At 47.4% G+C, this 19808-nt stretch overlaps 1 protein-coding gene across 1 annotated transcript in view; it reads left to right on the top strand.

Moving 5' to 3' along the window:
- Nucleotides 1–19202, top strand: part of CLIC6 (chloride intracellular channel 6) — a 43063-nt gene extending 23861 nt beyond the window's left edge. The window contains exons 2-6 of the mRNA XM_003797095.2: nt 10902–11011; nt 11498–11623; nt 12229–12335; nt 13533–13714; nt 19041–19202. Of these exons, the coding sequence (XP_003797143.1) occupies nt 10902–11011; nt 11498–11623; nt 12229–12335; nt 13533–13714; nt 19041–19202 (687 nt within the window). The remainder of the gene's footprint in view (nt 1–10901; nt 11012–11497; nt 11624–12228; nt 12336–13532; nt 13715–19040) is intronic.
- Nucleotides 19203–19808: the final 606 nt, after the last annotated feature.

Here is a 19808-nt window from a genome sequence, read left to right as displayed (position 1 = left end):
AAGCTCATTGTCATCTTGAGTCCTAGCAAAAGTTTCCTAGAGGGGGAACGGAATATGTATACATGACTATGGAGACCCCCACCACTGACCCACCTGGCCACCAAAGTTGTCCACCTGGGCTGTCAAACATCTCCTTGCCCCCAGCAAACAGGTGTGCATTTTTCATAGGCTTAACCCAGCTCCATCTTCTGTCTCAACCACTGCTCCTCCTTTGTGCATTTCACCTTCTCTGCTATGTACTTTCTTATTGTTATGATTCCTGCAAGCCCCACCCCAACCCTTATGGACAGAGGCGGTGGGGGGGGGGGCGGACAAACATGCAGAAGAATGGGCTAACTCTGAGGAAGGACCCTGCTGGAGCTGGAGCTGGTAGGGCCAAGAAGGTGGATTCTAGCTGACTGCCTAGCTCAAATCCTGCTGTGTGATGTTGGGCAAATTTCTCTGCCTCTCTGTGTCTCAGTGTTCTCAAATGGAGATAGTAGTAGTGCCTAGCTCTGCTATAGTCCAGAAAGTAGAAGGGAAGAGGAGAGAGAGGGCAGGGGAGGGGAGAGGAGGGAGGACATCTGGGGGGACCTCACCTAATGTGCATGATACAGTGGTACATTTCAAAACTATTAAGTGTGATGGAGGTATTACTTAGTTCAATGTAATCATTTCACATTGTATATCCAATCAGTACACTGAACCCCATAAATGCATCAATATATACAGTTATGACCTAATAAAAATAAAACCAAAACAAAAGATTAAATTGTGCTTAGAATAGTGTGCTCTACACAGCAAGTGCTGTACGAGTGTTAGTTGCCATCATTACCATTATTATTTCACAACGTACCCATTTTGTTCATAATCTCATTTATAAAAGAACTGGAATCTGATCTGAAGGCCTTGGTTATATTATTTTGAGAAGGTGCATCTAATTATGTATCTTTTGCGGGGGATGTGAGTTGGGAGCTAAATTTCAAAGTGCCATGTGTGAATTGATACTGAGCTTTTGATCCCCCAATTCCCCGAATTTCTGGTTCAAGGGACCCACTTGGCCTGGCAGCTCAGAGAGACTCCCAGGGTTTCTCTGCAGGGCTTGGACAGAGTTTCTTGCTTTTGTCTTTAATCCAAGAAGTATGGAGGATCAAAGTGAAATTACGGCCTTTGTTGAGAATGATTGAGGGATGTGGAAATGAGAAGGTCCTGGCGTCTGGTGCATTTGGGTGGTGCCCTTTGGCCTGGGGTGTCCGTCATACCAGAGGGGCAGTTTGGGGGTAGGGCTTGAACTGCACACCTGATTTATCTGCATCTTGGGTTGAGCATCAGACACTCCAAAGGTGGCCTGACGGCCAAGGGGCAAGACTGTGCCTGAATTAGCTGGGTCTGCACAGACTTGGGGGATTGCAGGCCTTGCCATGAGTCCACACGTCTTTCCCCCACCCTGACAGACTTCAGCCCCTGTTTATTGTTTTCCCTTCCTGGGAGCTGATATTTCCTTATCTTGGGACTCACCTCCTCGGCCTTCAAGGTATCAGCTATCCAATCTGACAGTTTCATCTGTGCCGATGCTCAGGAAGGACAGAGCTGGTTCTGGGTAGATTGTGAGGATGTCAGTGACGGCCTTTCCCCCCTCTCAAAATAAGGCTCGTTTTCTGGGCAGACAATAGGGTGACCAACAGTTCCAACTTGCACAGGACTAAGGGGAGGACAGTGGATTTTTGGTTTTAAAATCAGAAGAGTCCTGGGCAGATCAGGATGCATTGGTCACATAATGACTGTCATTTTGGGGGGTGGTGGGGAAAGGAGCCACTGACTTCAGGCTGGGGAGACGGTTGAGGAGAGTTAAGGCTGAGAGAACTGCTGGGCCTGCCCATGTCCTTAGGGAGGTGTGGCTTTGCTGCCTTTAAGGGACCTCATGTGATGAGGAATTTCGTAGAACTTGGGAGGAGAGTGGTCATTTGTCCCAGTACTGAGCAGAGGCCTGAGCCCTGACATGTTCTGCCCTGAAGGAATGTCATTGACAGGAAACAATTAGTGCCAGTTGGGTGCTAACCTAGGCAGAGCTGATGATAGTGTAAATTCGGGAAAGGGAAAAGAAAATGCTGACCAGAGAGCCCTAGACAGGGTCAAGGAGGTGGAAGAACCTACCTGGGCAGACAGGAGGTGACAGAGAAAGGTGGCAGGGGACATTAAGGACACAGCTGCTGGCCTGAGAGAAGGGCAGCATGGGAGTGAGAGGCTTGCCTGGCAGATCCTGGAACGTGGGAAAGGAAGGGAGGAGAGGACAGGGGAAGGAAGAGAGGAGGAGGGAAGACAGGAAGGGAGGAGGGAGAGAAGGGGAGCAGATTATTGGTCTCCCTAAGTGCCAGGCCCCGTTCCGTGTGCTTTACGTGTAACGTTTCATCTAAGGCTCGCCCAGCACCGAAGGGTCAGCACTTCCCACTTTGCATTGTACACGAGGAAAGAGAAATATCAGAAGGTTAGGGACTTGCCCAGGCTGTGCTGCCTGGGAACAATGGGATTCCAGTTTGCACTTGAACAACATTCCAGCAGGATGACCTAATGACAGTGGCATCTTATCACAGCTAACCTTGTCCCAGATACAGGAAAGATCAGAGAAGCTAGAAATTCCAGGTGAGAGAGAGAGAGACCTCCAGAAGTCTGCTACAGGAATCTGGGTGTGAGGCTCTGACCTAGTGGCTGAAATGCTGTGCTGGGTGAGAGATTGGTGTTCTGGTCCAGGGTAGGGAGCAGTCTGGTTTCCACCTTTAGCCCCTGAAAAGAAGCTGGGACCACTGATGGGATCCAGTTGGAGAAAGACAGAGAAACCGAGGGAGAGAGTGCGTGCTATGTATCTTGTCTTATCCTCTGTGCCTTTAGGCAGGTTACTTAGGTTCTCTGAACCTCAGTTTCCTCCTCTGTTAAACGAGAAGACTAATAGGACATGCCTTGCATGATTTTTAAAGAATTAAAAGTTCATGAATTATTTACAACTATACTTGAAAGCAGAGTAGGTAGTAGTGAAAGTTATAATAGCTATTATCCGTTCTTAAAGATTGCTTTAGAAATGGCTGGTATTTGGAGGACTTTCTCTTTAATTTTCATTCTACACGGGGGGGAGGGGCAGGGGGGCGGTGAGGGGGGTGAGGGGGCTAGTTTGTTTCTACTGTTTTGTCACAGTAACCCTTTAAGTGCATCTGCAAACTCCCTGACCTTCATGGTCCTGATGGGGGCGTGGTTGCCTTCCCCACCCCATTCAGGGAATTCACTCTCTCCAAGGGGAGGGTTGGACAGAGGCCAACTTGCCACTGCTCTGGTTTTCTTAGTACCAACTCCAAAAGTCAGAAAAGGGATCAGCCTTTTAACTTTTACAAGCAGAGGGGACTTTGGTGTCAATTCTTAAAAAGGAAGAGGTTCCCTTGGCGTGTCAGCCCTGCCATGGGTCAAGGTGTTCTCTCTTCTCTGGATCCTTTGCTAGAGCCTGTGGAGCTCCCAGTCATGAACGCCAGGCCAGGGTCCTGACTTTGTGCCTTCTGGCTTGTTTTGCAATTAAGTTGGGAGTTGTTTGTTTTGCAATTAAGAAAGGGATGTCAGTTCTTAATATTTACGTGGGGTGGATATGGGATATGATAGTTTTTAAGAGACAGAAAAAAATCGGTGGTTCTTTAAGGACTATACAGTTTGGCATGAAAATCACGCTAATTGAGGCTTGTTAAAAAGTACCCTGAATTCTATAATTGTCTGTTCTGGTGTGCACTAAGGTGTGGAAGCATAATGATGATGATGGTGATGATGATAATGACAGTAATAGTTACCTTTATTGGGTGCCCAGGACATTCGAGTGTCTCACATGGCAACCTTGCACGATGTAGCTGTCTGTATTCCTGTTTTTTAAAAGGGAGAAACTGAGGCTAAGGGAGAATGAATGAATTACCCACACAGTTAGTAAGCAGTGAGGTGAGAAATGTCACCTTATCAGGCAAATGGAGTGTCTTATAAATTTTTTATTTACAGAATTAAAAAACCAAGAATTCTCAGACATATTTAAGTCATAACCCTGGGTCCAGAGGCTGGGCATGGAGGGTGGCCAGGGAGAACTTGGGGCCAGTGACTCGGGCCTGTTGCCGCCCCCTCACTTTCTCTTTCCCCTTCCATTCCCGTCCCTCCCCTCTGATGTGACTCTCAGTGGATGCTGTCTTAGCAGCGAGGATTTTGAACTTCTGAAAGGGAGAAAGTTCATGGATGTTGGCCCAGAGAGGAATGAGCAGGGAGGAGCTGCCAAGCACTTTCTGAGGGGGACCAGGCGCCAGGCACATGGGAACAACTGGACTCAGCCCAGTTGTTTTGTGTTTTCTGAGTGCCAGGAACTGCCATGGCTTGGGGAGCTGCCCTGATGGCCAAGAACTCAGATACCCCCTGACTCCCAGAGCAAGGGTCAGAGAGAGTCTGGCTAGCCCACATGAAAGCAATAGAAGACCCAGTGGGACTGACCCCCACTTCCCAGGCCTTCTCCCCAGGGTGGTGTGATGTCCCGGTCCTGACCTCCTCCACGTGCCAGGCCTGATGCAGGCCCGTGGTGGGTGTAGGCTGGAGGCTGAGCAGCTGTCCCTCCACATTTCTCTTCCTTGTGTCCTCCTGGGTTGAGACTTCATGGCGTACACGTGGCACACGTGATTACTCTGTCAGTCTCTGGTCAGCTGTGTGGGACAGTTCTGTGTGCTGAGGGAGTGGAAGCCCAGCCTATGGACGAGTCCAGGGAAGTTGGAGGGAACCTGGGCAGGGCTGGCTGTTGGGCGTGAAGGCCAAGATCTTCCTGTTTGGCTACAAAGCGTATGTTGGACTGCCAGTTTCCAAAGCGTGTGAGGCCACTGTGTGTCCCGCAAAGGACTCGGGGCGGGAGGGATTCAGGGAAATTTGTGGGTGGGGCCCTGAGGGGCAGCGTCATCTCCCATCTGACTTGCTTTAACTCTGGCCACACTGTGTGGGGCGTTGGGTCAGTGGCCAGCAGAGGAGAGCCCTGGCTGGGTCTCTTGGCCACATGGCTCCCCTCAGAGGAGAACGCACCCTCGGGCCTCCCACGTGAAACCGCCTGTGACTGGCGCCTCCCCGGGTCAGCTACTGTTTTTATTCAGCCTGAAGTCCCCCCGGAGCGCTGGGAGGGGAGCAGCCCATCGTTACTCACGGGCTTTCTACGTCCCTGAGCGGAGCCAAGTTCGCTGTTTGCTCCCGAATCCTTCGTCACAGGCTGAGTCTTCTCGGTTTTCCTCCAGGGCTGGAATCTTTCTCTGCACACAGGATGCGTATCCTCCCTCCTGGGTTCAAAGCCAATTATCAAAAAAGCAATGATTATACAATATTACTAACTTATCGTCTCTTTCTTTATCCTCCCTCCACCCCTTAAATTATTTTTCATTATATTTGGGTAAAGTAGGAAAACGTGCCAATGTCCCACAATATGTTTACCATTTAGGCCACACAGAATTGTCTACCAAGGAGGTGGGAGATGTGTGGCCGCCCTGGTGGGAGGAGAGGGTGAGGTGACACTAAGATTGTCTTCAGGGGTCGTCGCCCCCTCAGGTCTGCACCCGGATGCCAAGGGTCCACTTGGTCCCTGGAGGGCGGCCGTGGACAGGGAGTCATTCTCATGGAAGGTCGCGATGTGGGTGGGGCACTTCCGACATATAACTCAGATGTCAGAGAGGTCATTCGCCTGAAAAGTATTTACAGGACATTAAAAAAATATTTTTTACAAACTCTGAAGAGATTAAATGTAGAAGGAGTAGATGAGAGAGGGCCTATAGCGAAGGGGACCTGCTGGTCCCTATGGTCCTCTGGACCCTCACAACTTGGGCCACCCAGGGTCTTGAGACCGCATGTGGGAAGTCCAGGACCCAGCAGAGTCCCCCGACCTTTTCAAATGCGACAGCTGGTACCAATGGCAAATCAAATTTCTTGGAATATGTCAGGGAGATCATGTCTCTCTCTTTTTTTTTTTTTTTTGAGACAGTTTCACTATGTCACCCTCAGTAGAGTGTTGTGGCATCACAGCTCACAGCAACCTCAAACTCTTGGGCTTAAGCGATTCTCTTGCCTCAGCCTCCTAAGTAGCTGGGACTACAGGTGCCCACCACAATGCTGGGCTACTTTTTTGGTTGTAGTTGTCATTGTTGTTTGGCAGGCCCAGGCTGGTTTGTCAGCCCCAGTGTATGAGGCTGGACCCTAGTGGCTGAGCTGCAGGCGCTGAGCCACCTCTCTCTTTTGGGGATTACTTTCAGAGGCCCTCAAAAAAGTTGAACTCGAAAGGTAAACATAATATACACTCCTGGTTTTCCAAGCACTCGAGTCTTCACTGGAAACCAAAGACACTGATCTCTCCAACTGCTCACTTTGATTTTAGCAGAAATGTATATGTACAAAAGTCCCCCCCCCCCCGCAAGGCTGAGAACCCTGCTGAGATAGTTTAGACCAGAGTGCACTTAACCTGAGAGAATTTCCAACACTGGAAAAAAAAATTATCCGATACGAGTTCCCAGTGATGGCGACAGTGTCAGTTATTCTCTCCTAATACGTTTGCATTAATCCCATCATCTCGTCTGGTTAATGAATACGACCCAGGCGGGACTCTGCCATTATTGCTCAATAATGTGCTGGTGGAGATGGAGTATCTTTGCCTTTATTTTTGCTGGCACATCCTAGCGCTGGAGCACATTAAAGTAATAAAATTAGGCAGCAAGGCGTCCTAGTCACTCCCACCATGTTCCCGTAACCCCCTCATTTACAACAGACAGAGACAGAAAAAAATTTTCTAGAGCAATTTAAGATGAGGCAACACAGGATATGTAAATTCTGTTTTATTGGCAGTCCGGGCAGCTAGCTAATTCTTCTCGAATGCCTCACAGCCTTCTGTTCACTAGGGCTAGGTTGGAATGATTTACTTTCAAGATCACATGTGGCCGGGCAAACACTATCCTATCCTCTGGCCAGATGTTTCATCCCCCTTGCAGATCCGTCCCCCTTGCAGATCCGAGAAGGAGCCTGTTCCGAAATTTAAGTTTTTACCAAGTCGGATGACTAAGGCAGTTTTTTTTTTTTTAAAAAGGTTATTGCTTGCTGGGCATAATAGCTCATGCCTGTAGTTCTAGCACTCTGGGATGCAGGTGGATGACTTGAGTTCAGGAGTTCAAGACCAGCCTAAGCCAGAGGGAGACCCTGTCTCTACCAAAAATAGGGAAAAACAAAAAAACTAGCTAGATGTTATGGCAGGCACCTATACTCCCAGTTACTATGGAGGCTGAGGCAAGAAGATGGCTTGAGCCCAAGGTTTGAGGTTTCTGTGAGCTATGATGCCATGGCACTTTGCCCAGGGTGACAGAGTGAGACTCTATCTCAAAAAAAATATATCTATATCTATATCTATATCTATATCTATATCTATATATTGCTCCTACTTGCTTTAGTCCTCCTAAAGAAGTAGTTGCCAGAGTTTAGGAAGTGTCGAGAAGAACAATCCCAAGGGAGATCACTAACTTGACTTTGACACAGAGCAAGGCAATGTATTTATACTCAGGCACCACCAGGAGCAGAGGTCTTTGTCAAGGGCAGCTTGATCAGGATCCCCTGTGCTGGGATGGGACCCATGGAACTCAGCAGGAATTTTGCCACCTTTGCAATGAGTTATAACAGCATTCCAAAGTTTAGAGAGAAGAGAGGAAAGGAAAAAGGAAACAGTTGTCCCACTCAAGCCAGGGGTTTAAAAGCTGCAGAGCAAGTCTGGACTGGCTGAAATGTGTGGCTTCGTGTCCCTGAACTTTCCTCTCCTCCTCGGTTGGTGTTGACTGTGCCCAAACCTGCAGAAGTGAAGAAGGCGTGGTTTGAGAGGGCTCCCAGGCAGCCAGCCCCTGGGAGTTTCCTGTAACTCTGCTCCGCACCTCCCTGTGCTCCAGAACAGGAGCGAGGAGGAGATGGGTGGCCTTCGAAATGGCCATAGGTGGTGGCCGCAGGTGGGCTGTGTCAGGGCCCATCTGTAGGGCCTTATTAGGACTGCCCAGATGTGTGTGTCATAACTGCCCACCCTGGGGCTTCCAGCACCTTCGCAGACTCCAGCTGGGGGAATTCTCAGACCCTCCTCTCTAATAGGCAGAGAAGCAAATAAATGCTGGCTCGAGAGGGGAGTGTGTGTGTGTGTGTGTGTGTGTGAGGTGTGTGTGTGGGGGGGCTGAAGGGTCTGTGAAGCACAGGCCCAGAGCTTAGGGGACTCTGCATTCAGTGATCTGGTCTGTTGTGTCCCTTTACGTATATTAAGGCCACCCATTCTCTCCATGCTTAGGGGGCTGTGTTTATCAGCTGGAAAAAAGTTCTTCTTAGGAATGGATCATCCCCTGGGATTCCCGCAGTTCTGTCATACGCACTGATGATAACGCCAGGGCACCAGCTTTACCTCTTGCCCAAGATTGGACTGAGGCTGCGGTTCTCACAGTGGAGTCACCCACCTGTCCCATTGCATCGCCTTGGGGGAAGCTTGTTGAAAATTCTGATTCCTGGGCTCCACAGGGCCCACTAAAGCTGACTCTGGGCTTTTTGTTTTGAATTAACATTTTTACTTTCTTTTCTTACATTCAGTGAAGTACCCAGGACTTAAGGCGTTGTCAGTTAACTATGCCCCAGTAGTTATGCCTCCGATCAGGATATAGAGCATTTCCACCACCCAGAGGCCTCCTTCTACCTTCCCAGACAACACTCATCTTCCAGGGGCACCTGCTGTTCTGACTTCCATCATCCCAGAGGACTTTGCCTGGGTGGAACTTCATGGACACTAAGTGAGTTAGGCCTCTTTTATTTATTATTATTATTTTTTTGGCCAGGGCGGGGTTTGAACCCATCACCTCTGGCATATGGGGCCAGCGCCCTACTCCTTTGAGCCACAGGCACCGCTCTGTGAGTCAGGGCTCTTTTCAGTCTGGCCTTTTTCTCCAACATGTGAGATGCACCCTTGCTTCGCCTGCATGAAGCTCATTCTTTCGCTTTGTGGTGTAGATCTCATGGTTTGAATATACTACTACAGAAATATTATTCTACTCTTGACAGCTTCTGGGTTGTTTCCAGGATCTGGCTATTGTACCAGGCTAGGAATATTTGTCTAAGTGTCTTTTGGTGTCCCTAAGCACTCACTTCTGCGGGGAGTGGAATGGCTGTGTCCTAGGCTTAGCTTTGGTAGATAATGGCTAAATGGCTCTCCAAAGTAGTTGTACCAATTTATACTCTTGGCAGCAGTGGACAATAATGTCATTTTCATGCAGTAGATGACCTAATATGAGGGGGGGATGGGGAATGAGGTAGCGGGAAGAGGGGAGCAGGGAAGGGGATGGGGGTCACGGTGTATGGCACACCTTTTGGGGGCAGGACACGAGTCTAAGAGGGACTTTATTTTACAAATGCAATCAGTGTAAATTCTTTGTACCCTCAATGAATCCCAAACAACAACAAAAAAGTATTATTGCACCTTTGAATGTTAGCCATTCTGGTAAGGCGTCTACTTGTAGTTTAAATTTGCACCTATCTGCCAACTTGTGATATTGAGAATTGTTTCACATGCTTCTTGGCCACTTAGAGTCTCTCTTTGGTGAGGAGGCTAAGAAAGTCTTTTAAAAATTGAGTTATCTTTTGTCCTTTTAATTTATAGGAGCACCCATTAATAGTCTTTTATCCATTTGTTCGTTGTTCGTAACCTCTCCAGGTCACATAAGGACGCCCGAGTCAGCGACTCACCCCTGGGGCACTCTTTATATTTTCCACTTCTCTTGAACCATCTTTTTCTTTTCTTCGATTTCCAAGGAAGCAGCTCACTTTCTGCCTTGTGTCCTTCTGTTATTACTCAGGTTGTAGTTACCAGGCTTTCCTCTCCACTTTTAAAGCAACTGTGTGTGGCAGAAATGGACTTCATGTATTAAATGTGCCCATGTTTTGCTACTGAGTGTTGGCTGAGTGTAGGCTTGAAGTTGGGGGTGGTGGGGGCATGTCTGAGCCAGCTCCTTGCATTTTTTGGCAGTGTTTTATTAGCACCGTGACCTTGCCAGAGATTTGTGGAGTGAGGGAAGTTGGTAAGAGAAAGTGGAGTTTCAGAACGTCCATTGTTAGCTTTGCTTCTGTTACTCCGCTGGTCAGGAATTGGGCAGCCCGACCAGTTTCCCCACCTCGTCCCCAACATCTGCCTCTCTCCTCTGCCGGGGGCCTGACACATGTCCAGTTGGTGTCTACACCTGTGTTTGGGGGTGGGTGTGTGGACGTGGCCTGCTGTGGGGCATGATCAAGGACCTATTTCACATCCTTCCACTTCAACGCTGACTGTGTAACAATGTACCTTCTAGGTGCCAGTGATTCCCACCCATCTCTGCCACTGCCATGAAGCAGAAGAAGGAAAATAGAATTTAGTCACGCACGAGATTTTGGAGCTCATGTACTCCAAGCCTCTCATCTGCAGATGAGTGCAGGAGCGGCTGGCAGAGCTGGGCCTCGGTGGGACAGTTGATGGTCTGTCTTTCCAGAGAAAGGGAGGGGCAGAGTGTATCTTTTTTGCCCTTGGTAAGAAAGGGAATTCTCCCTGCTGCCTCTCCCCTCAGTGCGCTGCTACTTGGAGGCCCAGGGTGGCAGGAAGTGGTGAGGCAGTGGGGCAGAAGAGAGAAAAGACTCAGGGCTGGGCGTGCACATGTGTGCGTGTGCATATGTGTGTGTGTATGTGTGTGTCCTTCCTCCTCCCAAACACCACCTCCTACTGAGCACAGAGGCTGAGTTAAAATGGCCTCAGAAAGAGAGTTACAGTATCGTGACCACACTTCTTAACAGCTTCTTGTGGTATTGGGGTGTCTGGTTTTTCTAAGGGCGGCACTAACTCACATCAGGATCTCTCTTTCCACCTGTAGGCTGGTTCTGATGGTGAAAGTATCGGAAATTGCCCATTTTCTCAGCGTCTCTTTATGATTCTCTGGCTCAAAGGTGTTATATTTAATGTAACAACGGTGGACCTGAAAAGGTAAGATGAGGTTTCTGTATTATTGAAATAACTGTACCTAATTCTTTGCACACACACCCCACACTACCCTGGCACCGAGTGGTGATAACCTGGACTTCTCCATCCTTGACTGAGGGCAGATGAGCCTGAATTGAAGCTGGAGTGTGGGCCATGCAGAGTAGTTACAGGACCAGCTGGGCTGTAGTCAGGAGGGGGTAGGAGTTGGGGGTGCCAGAAGGCACCCGCCCTCCCAGCTGCTGGTCAGGGCCACCCCCCCTCCTTGCAGTCCTGTCTGAGCGCCATTCCTAGAGAGTTAACTTTTCACCTCTGCATATAGGATCAGCAACCCCATGCTTCGTTAACAAATGCCTTTCCATTTTGCCAATCCACAATCTACCGTGCCATTCCTAAGGCTTGTTTCTCTTTCTGGGAGGGCCATGCTAAGTCTTGGACATGAGTCCAAATGCTCATAGCTGTCCACAGACACTGCTGTTCACCCCCACCCAGGAAACCTGCGGACCTGCAGAACCTGGCTCCTGGAACCAACCCTCCTTTTATGACTTTTGATGGTGAAGTCAAGACGGATGTGAACAAGATCGAGGAGTTCTTAGAGGAGAAATTAGCTCCCCCGAGGTAGGCCTCATAAAAACAGTGTTTGCACTGTGGTTGCCACTTGCCACCCACAACAGATTCTAAAGCTCTTGGCTTTGCGTGTTTGGTTGTCTGTGGCCCACGGTGCTGCTGACGTCCTTAGTCATACCTGTGGTGAACCACAGAAAACCCAGAGACAGATGAGAGTTCAGGGGCCTGGACTTAAGTGCTGTGCAACCTGCAGCCCAATAATTAGGGTTTGCTTGTGGAAGTGGGGGGACATGGCTGCAGCAAGGGGAGGGGTGCCTGCTGAGAGGAAGTGGCACAGAGCGCTGGACCTGGGGGGATTCTTCTAGACCATTCCTTTCATTTTATAAGGGAGAGGGAACTGAGATCAACAAAGCCAACTGGGGCCCTGTGTCCCAGGAGGGGTCACTGTCAGGATAAAATTCTCTCTGTCCAGTCCCATTTTTCTAGATTGTATTGCTTCCTGATCCTCAGGACATAAAAGATTAGGAAAACATTCAAGGAGAGACGTTTTCATTTTTCTATCCACCCAGAGAAAGCTGTTTCCTCCCCCACCCCCACTGTGTTATCCTAACTCAAACATTGCATATCTGTGATACTCCAGTTTTGAACTTTTTAAGGTATCCTAAGCTTGGGACCCAACACCCTGAATCTAACTCAGCAGGAAATGATGTATTTGCCAAATTCTCAGCATTTATAAAAAACACCAAGAAGGATGCAAATGAGAGTGAGTACCGCCGTCTTCCTGATTGCTATTTCATTTCACAGAGGATAGAGATGCAAGTCTAAGGAGAAAACACCTCCCGCTGTGAATCTGCCCCTGGGTTTGAGGAGATGGAGGGTTTAATCTAGAGCTGTGGTCCCAAGCCCTGGGCTGTGGACCAGGACTAGTCTGTGGCTGGTTAGCAACTGGGCCCCACAGCAAGAGGTGAGTGGCAGATGAGGAGGAAGGCTTGGCCTGTGTTCGCAGCCACACCCCACTGCTCCTCTCACTGCCTCTCACATCAGCGGCAACATTAGATTCTCATAGGAGCGTGAACCCTGCTGTGGACTGCACGCGGGAGGGATATAGGCTGTGTGCTTCTTATGAGAACCTAATGCCTGATGATGTGAGGTGGATGTAAGGTGCTGAAATCATCCTGAAACCGCCCCCTGCCCTCCCCAGTCCTTAGACAAAGTCTTCCATGAAACTTGTCCCTGACAAAAAAGGTTGGAGACTGCTGGTCTAGAAACTGGTAACCCAGAAAGGGATGTTTTTAGGGAAAAATATTCACCACCAGATGTTCCCAGCTGCATCATGGGAGTTGTTTTAAATGATGCCTTGTCAGTACCTGTCTCATCACAGGCTTTCCATATAAATATTTTTGAGTAAACAAATGAGTTCTAGAAGTAGTAATATTGTGTAGACAGCAGCATGATTTACCAGGGAGGAGTGAGTCCTTTATTTTTTTGAGACAGAATCTCACCTCTCCACTGTAGGCTAGAGTGCTGTGGTGTCAGCCTAGCTCACAGCAACCTTCAACTCTGGGTTTAAGAGATCCTCCTGCCTCAGCCTCTCCAGTAGCTGGGACTACAGGTGCCTGCCACCACACCTGGCATATTTTCTATTTTTAGTAGACATGGGCCTCACTCTTGTTCAGGCTGGTCTCAAACTCCTAAGCTATCACTGCCTCCCAGAGCATTAGGGATTCTCCCTCCTGGGCCTCCCAGAGTGTTAGGATTTATTTACAGGCGTGAGCCACCACCAGCCAGGAGCAATTCCTTTATTTGGGTATTTTGATGCCACATCCTCCCTTCCCAGTACCCACTGCTGGCTGGCCAGGTCTCAGGAGGGAACAGTGGCCAACTTCTTTTTTCATGACTATTGGAAAGTGACAGTAGCTTGTAAGTCCTATCTTAGAAATTTCTTACCTTTCTATTTTAGTTTATGAAAAGAACCTGTTAAGGTCTCTGAAGAAGCTGGATGACTACCTAAACAGCCCTCTGCCTGATGAGGTAGATGCCTACAGCACTGAGGACATCACAGTTTCTGGAAGGAAGTTTCTGGATGGAGATGAGCTCACGCTGGCTGACTGTAACCTCTTACCCAAACTTCACATCATTAAGGTTTGTCTTTTCTCCGTCACATGCACTGAACGGATGGATGGGGCTTTGTTTTACTTTGTTTGACTTGTGTTTGGGCCCCATGTAAGCAGTTGAAATGCCGACACTTGAATTAAAAATGCTAGCTCATTTCTGTTTCGGCAGCCAAGCTTCAGGTTTCAGACACTCTGAGCGATGAGCTTCCAGAATTCTCTAGAAGTGCCTGGGAACATGGTCCCATGCTCTGCCTCTTTCTCAGCCAGCCCCCCCACAGCCTAAAGAAAAGTTACATTGAAATAACTTGAGGGAATTGCCAGGTTACAGCTGCCATTTAATATTTGGGGCACATAGGTGGCACATGAAATGTGGGACTGCTGAAAATGGGAGCTCTGCAATTGTCCATGATTTGTAGGGGTCAACCAGGCCATTTCTGGGGATGACCCAGGAGTGTCCTGCCAACTCTTACCATTGATCCTCGACATCCAGGGAGCAGCTGACAGCTCCCCACTGGGCCCCTGCTATATTTGGTGCCATCTTCCCAGGTAGTTGAACATGATATATGAGTCATGGATTATATATTATGAGGATTAAAGACTTTCTAGAGCAGTGGTTTTCCAATATAACAAGAATGGTTTGGAGAGCTTTGTAGAAGTGTAATGCACAATCTATTGCTTGACCTTGTAAGTCAGAACTTCTGGGGTGACTGCTGGGGTTTCAAGGCAGATGGCCCACACTTGGTCTTCTCAGTGGCTGCAGCTCCTCAGCAGTGCTCCCAGCCTCTCTACCACTGATAGAAGTTGTTGTTATCACTATTGCTGTGTCCTTGGCCTTCAGTAGTCCAGGATACCTCAGGAAGGAGCCCATGACTTGCTTTGGGGCATCTTGATTGTTAGAGTCCCAGCAGGTCCATAGTTCGGTCCTTGATATAAGGGGACGGGAGATGAGAGAGAAATAGGGACATCTACGCCATTGACTATTGTTCTAATGACACATTTAATTGGGATTTAGAAATGACACATTAGGTTTGCTGGGTCTATGGAGCCCATGCTCCTATGGGCCGCCAGCCATACTGGTGACACCAGGCCATTCCTTTACCCTCGTCTGCCCGCCTTTCTTGTTCTTCCCCTCTTCCCTGTTTGTCTTCCTTCTTCTCTTGTCCTTGTCAAGCTTGAGGGTGCCAACTTGAAGTGCAAGCCTTCGAGATGCTTCCCATCCCTTTCTAACAGCCGTGCCAGTGCCCTGGTAGCCACAATTTAATGAAAGCATCTTGAAAACACGCTGAATTTGGAAGCCATTTTCCAGCAGCACATTCTTATAATTGTGTTTGATTTAGTCCCTTTTGGTGAATGCTTTCAGTCATTGCTGCCATAGTGAATGGGGTGACTTTGCAGAAGCATGTGGAAGTTGAGGAAGAGCAGAATAGCCTATCCAGGCTGCACTAATTGCCATTAGTTTAGTTCCTAAGAAAAGACTATGGTAGATTTCAGTGAGATAGGGCAGGTGGAAGATCAGTTTGGGTGTTTCCTCTCAGGCACCCTCTGGGGACTCATCTGAGTTGAGGTTGGGGTTTGGGTTAGGGCTTCCTCCACTCTGAGGGTTCCAGATTAGGCAGAAGGTGACCATGGCTGAACATGTAACTTGTAAATTTCAGTAGAAGGGGTGAACTGCAGAGTGAGCTGTAGCAGTCGGTGGTTCCTGTATAAGACCTAGCAGCAAAATCTTCAAAGCCCTGTAGCCCACAAAGTACCAGCTGGCTATGATCTTCAGGGTGGAGTACTTCTGAAAGGAAGTGACAGTCAATCTAAGGGAATTATGGTAAAAGATGACTGCATGATTTATAATTTATCCCCTTTCCTGAAACCCAGGGAAAATAAGGTGAACAAATAAAATATTAGTTTCATCTTTTGTAAAATTACAAAGAGATAATAGACCCCCAACCAACCTGAAGGCTGAGAAACCTCACCTAGTGAAGGTGCCGTGGAGCCAATGCAAGTTTTCTCCGTATCTTTAGCAAAGTTGAGATTTTTCAAACTTGTTTGTTTGAGGGTTAGGGCACGTGGTGGGCCATGAGAGAAGCAGGAACATCCCTATAAAGGCCACTTTTGAACTGAGATCTCTTGGAGGCAGAGCAGAGGGCAATGCTCCACAGAGGTGCCATCTTTATAGCTGTGACTCAGCCTCTCATCCACGGGACATCTGGAGGGAAAGTGGTGTGGCAGGAGGGAACAGGAGTGGCATTTTGCTTTGTGGCTGCTGAGCAGAGAGAAGAAACAAGCCCTCCACCAGTTGAGAGAGACTATGCCTTGCCCTGGTTCTGTTTTCAGCCGTAGTGACTTTTTGCCTAATCTGTGAGCCTCAGGAGTGGAGGATGCCCCAACACACACCCCCAACCTTAACTCAGACGAGTCCCCAGGGAGTACCTGAGAGCACATATCCAGACTGCCTGCCCTATCTTAATCCCTTTGCCCACTACACTATTTTTAGGCAAATGGTAGGTGCAATAGATACATTTTCTGTATTAAAAGATTTGATCAGGATCAAAAGGGGAGGGAGGAAGATAAAGAGAAGGAAGAAAAACAAAGGAAAAAGGCAGAGGAGAAATATGTATGATCAAGAATCACTCCAATAAATTAAAGAACATTCCAGACTGAAACTTTTCTCAAAGAGAATATAAAATTTTTGAGAGTAACCTCAAAGACAAGACATAAGATGCCAAAAAATATAGTATCCCAAAGGGTGTGAAAATCAGTTTGGCAGAGCTTGAAACAAAAGTAAAGGCAAATAAAAGAATTGCAGAGATAAAAGTTGTATTAGAAGGAAGTAGCGGGTGGCACCTGTGGCTCAAGGAGTAGGGCGCCAGCCCCATATGCTGGAGGTGGCGGGTTCAAACCCAGCCCCGGCCAAAAACTGCAAAAAAAAAAGAAAGAAGGAAGTAGCAAGATGAGAAAAAGATACTGCAGACAGCAAAGGCTCCAGGGGAAAATTATTTTGAATGAAAGGATGCCCTGGACCTTCAGTTTAAATAACCTGGTGTATTTAGAAGACATTGCACCAGGTTGATTGCACCAAGATTGATTGATCAACACCCCCTTTGGTTGTCCAGGCAATGATATTAATAACACTGTAACAACAAAAAACAGTAATAATAACAAAAATAATAAAATGAAGAGCAAAGCTACCTACATAGGAAAGAATTTTACATGAGCCTCAGATATCTTCATGACCATATCAAACAATCAGAAAATGATGATTTAATGACTACAGATAATTAAGAGAGAAAGGATGTATGTTATAAGAATTTATGTCCAGGCAAATTATTGTTTTTATGTAAATATCTTATGCTGTGGTTTCTTTTGGGAGTGAATAAATCTTTCAGCTTTTCCCTAAACTTCTGGCTTCCTAGTTTGAAAAATAAAATTGCTACATGATGAAGTAATAAAAGGATAATCAAAACCAGAATGAAGTTACAGAGAAAATGTGGGATATTAAAGGACAGATGCTAACCAAGCAACCTATTTAGACCTGAAATTAGAACAAAGGCCAAACAATAGTGGAGTTTACAGGGACGGAACAGACTGTGAATATAGTAAATGTGAATGTCCTCACTCCCACTGGAAGCAGAGCGAGGGAGAGAAAGTGGAAGGACGTGTAAATACGTGAATATCCTTGTTTGTCATCTTCAGAAATAAATCGATAACATCTAAATTTAATAAATAAAAACTGTAAGATTCCAGTTATTTAAAGTTATATAAGAAATCACTGGAAGAGTTAAAAAAAGACCATAAAATGTCCAAATTACCAGGAAGAGAAATGCACACAGGCACTCACATACACACAAAAGACAGAAAACTAAGCAAATTGTATATTCAGAAAATATAAGCATAAGATTCCACGTGTAAGAAGCATGCTACACCTAACAAATTTACTCGGCGATGTTAATATAAGAAGGTGGACAAAGATAACTCGGCCGAGGAAACAAAAGGAAATCAGGATTCTTGACATTGCTAAGTATGAATTCACATAAAAGGTGTTAAATGGTTTAGGAGGCTTTCTAAACATCACACGGTCCTGCTCTGCTGCCACACTGTATCCATGGCTGCTGGCCTCCAAAATCTGAGAAATAAGTCCCAAAGACCTTCTAATTTGTGGTCAGCCCCATGCTCCCTTCAGAGAGACATCCTGAGAACCAGTGGGATGGGAGACGACCAAGCAGGACTAGCCTGAGGAGCCCTCATCTCTGTCACAGGTGGAATGGCGGCTGTGCTCCCAATTCATATGTTGAGGTCCCAACCCTTTGTGCCTCAGTGACCTTATTTGGAAAGAGGTCTTTGCAGATGTAATAGTTAAGATGAAGTCATATTGCAGAAGGGTGGACCTAATCCACAATGACTGGTATCCTTGCTAAAAGGAGATATGTGACTCCAGAGACCTGCCTGCAGGGAGAAGACCATGGGAGGACCGGAGTTACGATCCCACAACCAAGAAGCGGCCGGGGTCTAGGGGAGAAGCCTGGGGCAGAGCCTTTCCTGGAGGCTTCAGGGGGGCATGGCCCTACCGAAGAAACCTTGACTTTGAACTTTTAGCCCCTGGAACTGTGAGAGAATAAATTTCTCTTGTACTAAGCCACCCGGTTTGTGGCACTTTGTTACAGCAGCCTCAGGAAACAGCTGCAGCCCCCAGTGTTAGGCATCCTACGTGTGACCAGGTCCCTTGGAGAGGGAGCATCTCACACCCCTGTGTTTCTCCTGATGGTCACGCTCCACTGCTCTTTCCTGACGGGCAGTGTCCCCTTGAGGGAAAGGACGGGTGTCTGCTTTGTTCTACCTCTCTGTGGGGCAGACTCACAGGATACTCCTTGTGGAGAATGAGGGAAACCTTCAAGACTAACATTCACGGGAATGTGGGGTTGCAGGAGGTGAGGCTTAGCAAGAAGGAAAAAGAGAGGGCGCTTTACAGGGCCCCTGGTCGCGAAGGTCTCATCGGCCTTTGTTCATATCTCCCCGAGTAACATAATAGCAGAGCTCGTGAAAACAAAGCCCAGGAAACGCGAGGAGCCCACAGAGCCCAGAGCAAGTTCCTGCCAACAGACCTCAAGGACCTCTGTGCTGGGAGAGTGGACAGGCCTGTGCGGAGTCACTGTTTGGTTCTAGGACCTTTGTAACCTCTCCTGCAGCCAAGATGCGCCCACACAGTGAAAATAACACAGTGGGCACCCCGAGTGACCCCAGGAAAGCATCAGGACGAGGGGAGGAGGAGGGTCCACTGCACGCCTCCAAACAATGGGCTGTCTGATTTCCTCACTTACGTGAGTGGGTATCCCCTTTCCTGATCACGTGCTCTTCATTTTCAGATTGTGGCCAAGAAATACAGAGATTTCGAATTTCCCTCTGAAATGACTGGCATCTGGAGATACTTGACCAATGCGTATGCCAGAGATGAGTTCACAAACACATGTCCAGCTGACCAGGAGATCGAGCACGCGTATTTAGATGTTGCGAGGAGAATGAAGTGATGCCGGTGTTTTCCGTCTGACTTCTCAGTGGAGCGGGAAAGCGTGTTCTGTGCATTTCCCCCCAGTGACCCTCCTTTGCAAAATAACTCCCAAAGTATGATCCACTCAACCCCAAATGATACATGGCCTTGTCACTGGTCAACTGATCTATGTCCTATACATCATTTGTTAATTTGTATCTTTGACATTCGCTGACATCGGGGTCTAGGAGGCTTAGAGTGTGTGTTCTGCAGTTTCAGCTTGAAAGAAAATTAGGTTTGGATTCAAATGCTTCAATTTTTAAAAAGTTGATCTGTCTCTGATAGTTACTACATATAGCCTGTGTTTCTTCTCCAAAATATCAGTTGAACTTTTTTTTCAAAATGAAAATATCATTTTTTGGTAATTACAAAATGATCTATGCCTGTTTTAATATCTTAAAACCGTATCAGAGTGTGAAGAAGGAAGTAGAAAAAATCACCTAAGATTTTATTCCACTTAATTACTGATAACTTATTGGTGAACATCTCCAAATCTTCAGTCTGTTGCACACACACTGTTGCACACATGCACACACACACATTCATATTGCACACAATTTCATTCATATGTAGTATCACGTTACAG

This window comes from Otolemur garnettii, unplaced genomic scaffold, assembly GCF_000181295.1.
Source record: "Otolemur garnettii isolate 467f Iridium unplaced genomic scaffold, OtoGar3 scaffold00111, whole genome shotgun sequence".
NCBI classification, from domain to species: Eukaryota; Metazoa; Chordata; class Mammalia; order Primates; family Galagidae; genus Otolemur; species Otolemur garnettii.
The sequence above is the reverse complement of the archived record's forward strand: the minus strand, read 5'-3'. Positions and strand labels throughout refer to the sequence as shown.